This window comes from Vigna umbellata, chromosome 3 (genome assembly GCF_029865625.1).
Source record: "Vigna umbellata cultivar VRB3 chromosome 3, Vumbellata_1.0, whole genome shotgun sequence".
Classification (NCBI taxonomy): Eukaryota; Viridiplantae; Streptophyta; class Magnoliopsida; order Fabales; family Fabaceae; genus Vigna; species Vigna umbellata.
The window spans coordinates 18,865,338-18,875,085 of record NC_142167.1 but is presented as its reverse complement, the minus strand read 5'-3'; the positions used below and the strand labels follow the sequence as shown (position 1 = coordinate 18,875,085).

General features: G+C 29.9%; 1 protein-coding gene across 1 annotated transcript; it reads left to right on the top strand.

Moving 5' to 3' along the window:
- The first annotated feature begins 5,633 nt into the window (after positions 1 to 5,633).
- Positions 5,634 to 8,864, top strand: LOC124824993 (beta-glucosidase 12-like). Its single transcript, XM_047297527.2, has 13 exons — positions 5,634 to 5,846; positions 5,972 to 6,041; positions 6,136 to 6,194; positions 6,414 to 6,489; positions 6,595 to 6,672; positions 6,792 to 6,879; positions 6,972 to 7,227; positions 7,322 to 7,437; positions 7,580 to 7,797; positions 7,921 to 7,952; positions 8,042 to 8,144; positions 8,322 to 8,430; positions 8,525 to 8,864. Exons 1-13 carry the CDS (start codon positions 5,688 to 5,690, stop codon positions 8,715 to 8,717), a joined length of 1,557 nt encoding a protein of 518 aa, XP_047153483.1. The 5' UTR covers positions 5,634 to 5,687; the 3' UTR covers positions 8,718 to 8,864.
- Positions 8,865 to 9,748: the final 884 nt, after the last annotated feature.

The window sequence follows — 9,748 nt, the reverse complement described above, 5'->3', positions numbered from 1 at the left end:
GATACTTAACCGATTACACTCTTTTCTTAATCAGTTAATATACGTATGCATTGAAAACTTGTTTTTTTGACAAGTCATAACTACCATAACAATCATATTTTTAAATACTATGACTTGCATTAATTACCATAATCGATTACATGTAACGCTTAATCTGTTAAATGTGTAAAATGTAATTCTGCTAAGGAAGTATTAATTGCTTAACCGATTACATTAACGTAATCGATTAATATGTGTCAGTACTATTATATCTATGAATAGACGCATAACTCTTTGCATTAAACAACTTTTTGAATCATAACTTTCATATCGGATAAAGTTTGTTGAGTTCTTAATTGCAGGAGCGTCTATTCTCCAATAATTAAGAAGAATTTCATTTTGAAAGAAATCAAATGAAGGATTCTTGAAGAGTTGTTGTACTTTCAAAGTCTGATCAATCTGCATTATGAGGTGTTCTATTAGAAGATCATAATCGTTTGCAATCATTTGTGATTTTGGTTCCATGTTGCTGAGACTACGAAGAGAACTTGTGAAGTTCTAGTTACTTTGATTGTAGTATCTCAAAGGGGTTTACAGAAAGATGATTGTTCTTTCTGGGTGTATACTATAGTAGATTTGGAGTTAGATAAGAGAGTGCATTAAAAGGGTGACTTTGTATTTCTTGTTGTAGAATTCAATCTATATAGTGGAATCCTTTCAATCTCAAGTTGATTGAAAGAAGACTGGATGTAGGCAGTTGAGGTCGAACCAGTATAAATTTTGGTGTTGATTTTTTTATCCTTTCACTTTTACATTTCCTTACATTCTTTATTTGCTTGCATTTCAAGAAAGATTCAAAGATTTTGAAAATAGTTTTAAAAGAACAATTTTTATAAAGCAAAACCAATTCACCCCTCTTGATACATAAATTTGGTCTACTATTCTCTACAAGAAGGATGAGGAATATATGTACATACCTATTCTCGTTTTCATACCCAATTTAAAAAATAGGATATTATCCATATCCATACTTATACCTTGTCAATGTTTGGAATTTTGAACAAAACAAAAAAAGTTCGGATAACACTCACATATTAAGTTGCAAGTTAATTGAGACAAAAAAGGACAATATCAAATTGCAAACCACCATCTTAAATCACATTGTCCTCCTTCTTAATGGTGACATCTTTCCCATTCAGCCAACAATTCCATGGTTATATTTGTAATATTATCAACCTATCACATGAGGTACGATTCAAGAAATGTTATTTTAACCATAAATAAAGACTATCCTTAGTTTTGAAAACATTCAAAATTGCAATAAGTTGTTGTAATTATGCGAAAGTGATATCAATATTCCTATTAGCTCACATCAGTTTGATAGTATTGAAATTTTTAGGAGTTTTGAAAATATAAGAGACATAAGTCATGTTATATGGAGGAGTTGGTTATTTTATTTTATTCATGTTTTAGAGCAAAATGTGATAAAGTATAAATTTTTATAATCTTTAATAATATTTCAATAAAAAGTGCAAGATTATTTATAATATCTCAAGTATAATCAAGATTAAACTACATATATTTATTTCTTGAGGTTATTTAAAGGTGTGAAATAAAAGACAAAAATATTTTAAAAAATAATTGTAGGTGTTACATACGTTGAGTGACATCGATAAAGTTAATCATACACATAAAATATGTAAATCTATCATGAAAAAAGAAAGAACTGTTTAAGTTATAATTGATCTCGATTCCTAACTCATGAAACTATTACTGAGTGTGACAATAACAACAATAAAGAAGAGAAAGAAGATAAGAACAAAAAGTGGAATTTTTGAACCAAATTTGCATTAAAAAGGAAGTAAGAGGTAATTTTACGAGTTAAAAAAGGAATTTATATGATAAGTATTCAATTTTAACGATGATTTCACACGTATACATAGCGTGGGTGGATAAACGATTAAGGAAGGCCTGCTGGTGTGCTTTTTGCAAACTATGAGTCAATACAATTTTTCAACTGTGATAAATTCTATAAATAATTCAAGCAAACGTGTTCGTTCCTAGTTTTGCTGAACCCAAAACTGTTAACAAACACTCACCAAAAATAGAAAAACTTCCCACCCATTCTAGCAGATAATATACTATTACTTGTTCAAAAGAGGAAGATTCAGTCATAGGGATTTTTCCTTTAACAATTCTTTGAGCAATTTTTTCTCGTGTTTATAGTATTTTATTTCATCAAGATCACACCGTTTATGAAAGATATATATTTAATTTTATTGAATAATAAAAAATTTTAAAATCCATACTTTTTAATATAAATTTATTTATATAGTTGTATTATAATTAAATGAGTTAAATATGTTTTTAGTCCCTAAATTATCACGCGATTTTGGTTTTCGTCTCTCTTCGAAAAGTTTGTTCATTTTAGTCCTCTTAGTTTTGAAACTCTTATGTTTAGTCCTTAAAAACCAACGGCGTTGTGAGGTGGCAAACGGCGAGCCACGTGTGATGCCACCTTCCCTTATCACTTTTAATTGACGTGGCAGTAAAGGTCTGGTGGTCAGTCGGCCTGATGGGTGGTCAGCCATAAAAACCTGATGGTCGGTCTGGTGGTGCCTGAACGAATGTCATTGTTTGTGCTTTATTGATTTCATTTTTATGCAGCTTGTTTTATACAGCTTGACTTCGTTTCTAAATACCGTGCGGTCTGATTACACTACCAGGCCGACCACATGCCAAGCCTAACACCAGGCCGACCACCAAGCCGACCACGCACCAGGTCGACCGACCACCAGACCGAGTGGCCGACCACCAGACCGAGTGGCCGACCACCCACCAGGCCGACCGACCACCAGACCAAGTGGTCGGCCATCGGCCGATCGACCACCAGACCTCTACCGTCACGTCAATTAAAAGTAGTCAGTGAAATTGACATCACACGTGGCTCGCCGTTTGCCACCTCACAGAAAACTTAACGTCGTTGCTTTTTAAGAACTAAAAATAAAAGTTTCCAAACTAAGAGGATTTAAATGAAGAAACCTTTCAAAGAGAAACGAAAACCAAAATCACGTAATAATTTAAGAACTAAAAACATATTTAATTCTAATTAAATTTTAGATAAAAGTTTATTCTTTTCTTGTCAGGGTTCATGCTTCTAGAGCAACAATTTTCGTCGGTGGAAGTCTTATGAAATCCAGGAAAAGTGAATATTGGACCCCATTCTTAATCAAACATATCCTACGGATAACGATTGAACAAACAGTCACGAAAATGGATAAAGGTACGACCAAATTCCTAATCAAGATAATAAATGGTCAACCAGTATTTATCATTAGTAGAGGTATTTTATACATTGTTTGCTTATACGCGTATGGTGACTGACTGACCTATGTTTTTATTTCTGCTAATTCTCGTTCGTGTACGAGGAATAAGGATTTTAGAGATAAGATTTGGTAGTTGAGTGGATTAAAAGGGAAAGACAGGACATTATTGACTCAATTACCCTTTGTGATTAACGATTCTGAGCAAAGAGGGAATCAATTAATATGACGTGGAGAAATGCAATTTTGTAAGGGAAGACTGTTGAGGAGGAGAATAATCTATTCTAATTAAGAGGAATGGATTCTAAATTGAATAAAATAAGTAGAGAATCAATTTTGAATCAATCCTACGTCTATAATAAAATTATTATTGTTAATATTATAAGCATAAATAAAATAATTTTTGTAATTTTATATTATATATAGTTTTTGTTTATTTTAATAATAAAATTATTAAGTTTAAAAAAATGGTAAAATGAAAAAAACAATGATAAATTTAAATAGATTATGTTTCCATCCATTTTAACATTATATTTATCAACCAATTTATCGACGAATTAAAAAAAAGTAATTATTGATATAGTCAAAAATTGAATTATTAAAAGAATTTATCATTAATTACGAACATATTTATTGATAAATTTAGAAAAAATTCATTATCAATCAATTTTAAAAAAATTCAATTACACATAAATTTATTAACAAATTTTATCACGATATAATTAAAACTCAAAACGAAAGCTTTAATGTCAATTTTACCAATGATTTTTTTTTGAAAAAATATCTCTTAATAATAAATATAACAAATTCATTACCAAAGGATATTATAATAATATAAATTTTAGTTTACCAATGAATATTTCGATTCTATTATCATTTGGTCAATCCATAATTAACATTTTATAATTCATATATAAAATTTGTTAATAAAATCTGTTTTATCGTTTTGTTTTTCACTAATAGTTTAACATTTTTTCGTAATTGAAAATAATATAAATTGGATTGTTATTTATCTTTTACTGTGTTGGTTAGTTGTATTTAGACCTTAGGTCTTATATTTTTACTTGACAGACCTTTCAGAAAATAATCTAACCACATTTTTGGAACACAAGTTGGGTTAGGTCAAACCTTAGAATTTTTCAGGCTCTTCATCGTATTTTCAATTCTAGTACTAATCTTATCATGTGAAAAAAAATAGCAGTACACAATTTATTTTAAATACGGACTATGTTTTTTAACAAATTTGAAAAGTGTCATAATATTCTACAGATACTTAATACTGAAAAGAAATCACTAATATTATATGTTCAAAATTTTGAAACAGCTTTGTTTTACCACTTTTTTTATATTTTTCTTTCAAAATTCTTTATAAATTATCTTAACATTTTTTATAATTTTTTTACGCAAATTAGTTTTGACATATTGAGTGAATTTTTTGTAATAAAATATTTAAAATGAATTCATTATATTCATTATAATAAAATAATATATTATTAGAAATAACGAGTTTAAATCATTATTATAAAAAGGTGTTATTCATTAAAATGAATTCAATTATTAGTAGCAAAATGGTTATTTGTTTATAAAATTAATAAGTTACTTGTGCATCTACTCCTTAAAATATAATGAATTTGATTTTAATATAGTTTAATAGTTTCTGAATGAAAACTTCCTAATAAAAGTCTAGCTTTGGAGGGCGAGGACTAAGTATGTTAAAAGTTGCAGCAAATAGCATGTTACAGAAAACAGCCAAAGTTTTACGTAAGACGAATTTGTTGACCACGACACTTTCTCCGTTAAATTTTTCACTCACAGCTTTCAAAAGTTCTTAGAAGATAATATACTATATTTAGCCAATTTGGTATAATTACTTTAACAACGGTTTTGAGTTTAATCTAAGTATATAATCCTAATAAAATTTTAGAAAAAAAAAAACTACTTTGCTGTCATTATATATAATTGATTATATATATAGAAACTTGAGTGAATGTGTAATTTAAACAAAACGTTACTTTTTTAACGAAAATACATATGTAATATGATGCAAAAAGAGCTAATGGTACAACGCTAATTATCTTATTCTTTACTAAGTGTGATGATAATGATATACGTGTTTCCGACCGTGCTCACGATTATCATGTTAGTTTACGTGTGATAGTAAAGTTTATCAAAATCCTTGCCGAGTTGGTAATCTTTTCTGACCAATGACCACGACCATATATATTATACCCTTAAAAAAACATCGCTGTCTGATTTAATATTCTTTTAGGATGGAAATAGCAAGACATATTTAGATATTTTTAGAAAGGATATGACAGTAGATAAAGGTTTTCTTCTATAAAAGGAACGCATTTGGTGAGAAAAATTAGATACAAATAACCAAAAATGGCATACAAAGAATACTCAGTGCTACCTCTCATTGCTCTACTTTTCTCATTGATTACTGTCACAGAAAGCGTAGCCCTTACTCCACAAATAGATTTGTTGAATCGAAACAGTTTCCCAACAGGCTTCATCTTTGGTACAGCATCCTCAGCGTACCAGGTACACTAATACAACAAAATGATTATGTTTTTATCAATGTTCCATGATACAAGTTAAAATGTTTTAGTTCTTTCTATCAGCTTTATATTATGGTTTTCGGTTCACATGATTATGTATGTATGCAGTATGAAGGTGCAGCCAATGAGGGTGGTAGAGGACCAAGCATTTGGGATACCTTCACTCACAAATATCCTGGTAAGTATTTATATATGTGTGATTTTCTTATTGTTGCACCGGAGATCTTTCCCAAAATTTATACAAGTTTTTATATATGGAAATTAACATGCAGAAAAGATAGAGGACAGAAGCAGTGGAGATGTTGCAGTTGATTCGTATCATCGCTACAAGGTATATATTGCCGATTCAATGTTTTTGTTTCTTTTGATGTGATTTATCCACAGTCATCACTAATGAAAAGTAGCGCTGAAAGCTTATCAGATATTTACATCATAGAATATAAAATAAAGTGTTGCTTTTTTAAACATTTAAAAAATTTAAAGAATTGTTGTTTTATTTTGTTTTCCATCGTTTTGAAATAAACATGTTTTGTTACATCTTATATTTCAGGAAGATGTTCAGATTATGAAGGATATGAATTTGGATGCTTACAGATTTTCCATATCTTGGTCAAGAATTCTTCCGAGTAAGTCAAATATAGATCAATGATTAATTTGGACTAAACTTTACTTGTTTGGGTGTTTCATTACAGCGATTTATTTATCTACATAAACTGCATATATTTTCACAGATGGAAAGCTGAGTGGAGGTATAAACCAAGAAGGAATTGACTATTACAATAACCTTATCAATGAGCTACTGGCAAAAGGTCAGAATAAAAACTCTATTATGGATTTTTTTGTTATGCTTTACATATAGCAACTTCTTGTGTTATTGATGATAATAACACATTAATACTAATCATCGTGTATAATAAAATAATTTCAGGTTTGGAACCATTTGTAACTCTTTTTCATTGGGATCTTCCACAAGCATTAGAAGATGAATACGGTGGCTTCTTAAGTCCTCGAATTGTGTAAGTTTTGCAATTCAATTAACATTTTCACTTGAATGCTTAGCTAAAATGGTTTGGGAAGCTTTCTAAAAATCACATATATTTTAATACAGGAAAGATTTCCAGGACTATGCAGATCTTTGCTTCAGGGAATTCGGTGATAGAGTGAAAAAGTGGATAACTTTGAATGAGCCATGGACTTACAGCAACAGGGGTTATGCATTAGGGACAAAGGCCCCTGGTCGATGTTCATCTTGGTGGAGTCCTAAATGCAATGGTGGTGATTCAGGAACAGAACCCTATTTGGCTACACATCACCAACTTCTTGCTCATGCAGCTGCTGTTAATGTCTACAAGACTAAGTATCAGGTAAGCTCTTATTAAATTTCAACCTCCTACTTCCTATGTTTATTACAGTGTAACATGTTTTTTAATATATTAAACGAAAAAACTATGGATGCAGAGATTTCAGAATGGTGTAATAGGCATAACACTGTATTCTACTTGGTACGAACCACTCTCAGATAGCAAACTAGATCGAAAGGCCGCTGAACGAGCTATGGACTTTTTGTTTGGATGGTAAGTACTTCCATCAATATGTTCATGCACAACTTAAACTTAAACATTACTTAATTAATTAGAGTGGTATGCTATAACAAAACTATTATCTATAAGAAAGACATGACTATGTAAAAATCATGTAATGCTTTATTTATTGCAGGTTTATGGATCCACTTACAAGAGGAGATTATCCAGAAAGCATGCGTTCCTTGGTGAAATCACGATTACCAAAGTTTACAAAAGAGCAATCCAAATTGCTCATTAATTCATTTGATTTTCTTGGCATAAACTACTACACTGCCAATTTTGTCTCTGATGCTCCAGAATTAAGAAATGTCAGAGGCAGTTATATGACAGATCCCCTCGTAAATTATTCAGGTAAGAAGGCTTCTTTATTAACTTATGTATATATATATATATATATATATATATATATATATATATATATATGAAAATTTCCATCAATAGCTAATTACATGTTTTATGTTTTTGTCATTGCAGTTTTGCGGGACGGAAAACTCATCGGTGAAAATGTAATGTTCTTGTGACCAAATTGCAAATGCTTTAAATTTTAGAATGTTTTTATTAATAATGATGATGTTTATGCTTCTTAATTATGCAGGTTGGTTCAGATTGGCTGTACGTCTATCCAAAAGGATTTCGTGAAGTTTTACTATATACTAAAGAGAAATACAACAATCCTTTAATTTATATTACTGAAAATGGTAAATAACTTTTATTCCCACATTTATTTCCATTTGAATGTTGTTAAAAACAAGTTATAAACAATATCACGAGAACATGGTAAAAATAATAATAAAATTTATTATTCAGTTGTCTCTATGGGATTTTATTATGTATACATTTTAAAAATTAGTGACATGGTTTACATTTTAATGTAGGTGTAAATGAATATGATGATCCATCATTATCGCTTGAAGAATCTCTCTTGGATATTTATAGAATTGACTATCATTATCGTCATTTCTATTATCTTCTTGATGCAATTAAGTAAGTAACATTTTTGTTGACTTATTTAAAGAGGTTATTTAATTTGTTTGCACGCAATTTCAATTTTTCTAAGTGTTTTCTTTGGATATTACAGGAATGGTGTAAATGTGAAAGGGTATTTTGCTTGGTCTCTTTTGGATAATTTTGAATGGGAATCGGGTTACATCATGCGATTTGGAATGAACTTTGTTGACTACAAGAATGGTTTGAAAAGATACTCAAAGCTTTCTGCGCTGTGGTTCAAGGATTTTCTCAAAATAGAAACCAAACTTCACTCTTCCATGTAATTCATTACTATTAAAAATTCTTTCACAATTATATATTGTAAATATGAAATTGCTAGGATTGTTTTATTCTTGGCTATTTTTTTATGAAGTTGTAATTCTTTTAAATGTATTGTTGAAGTTATAATAAATAAAACGTTTTTTTTTTAATTTAAATACTCCATGATATTTATTTAAGTCAAGCTATCCTTAGAATGCAATGCCTCGTCATTTTAGGAAAATGACAATAAATCAATACGTGTATGATAATAGAACTTAAAAAGTGCTACAATAAGATAATGAATCTTATAATATATATTCCATATATATATTGTCATGAAAAAAAAATAACGGTTGTACTAGAATAACAAAAAAACCAGTAAAATTGAATCAAATAGGACCTTTCCGTCAAATTGAAATGACGCCGTTAAGACATTTCACTGCAGTGGAGGTTAACAGCGTCATTTCAATTTGACGGAAAGGTCCTATTTGATTCAAAATAAGAACTCAATTGAAATGCCGAAAAAGAAAGAGACCTATTTGAAATTATGGGTGAAAATAGAGATCTATTGAAACATTAAACCCACGTTTGTTTTCATGTGTTTTGGAAATCACTTTCCAAAATATATTTGATGTACAGGCATTTAATATTGTTTCATAAATTTATTTTGGAAATATTGTTCCAGAAATTCCAAAAAGTTTATTTCAGAAAGTTTTTAAAATAAGAAAATCAAAAGTCATGTTTCTGAAAGATAAAATGGTCATTTCAAATATTTCAATGCGTGCAGAAAGAAATTGTTGGAGTGTAGCAAGTAAAAGCTTTTCTGATACTCGGGACAAGAAGGAAGCTGAAGACAAATTAAGTTGCTGAGAAGCAAAACTCAAATGGAAAAAGTGTGGTGGAACTAACAAATGGGTCATCTGAAGATGGGAAGGCCCAGTCTCATGTTTTTGGAAAATAAATTAAGGGCTCTTGGTGGACCAAGCCCGCTCCACCTTGCAATGAGTAAGGCCCAGGAGTGCATGGCTTCAATTATAAAATTATGATCCCATTA

What these genes read in the sequence shown, in the direction of transcription:
- LOC124824993 (XM_047297527.2), top strand. Translation starts at nt 5,688, where the DNA reads ATGGCATACAAAGAATACTCAGTGCTACCTCTCATTGCTCTACTTTTC. An exon ending in CTTCACTCACAAATATCCTG is followed by an intron (nt 6,042 to 6,135) that starts GTAAGTATTTAT and finishes ATTAACATGCAG; the next exon opens with AAAAGATAGAGGACAGAAGC. An exon ending in ATTCGTATCATCGCTACAAG is followed by an intron (nt 6,195 to 6,413) that starts GTATATATTGCC and finishes CTTATATTTCAG; the next exon opens with GAAGATGTTCAGATTATGAA.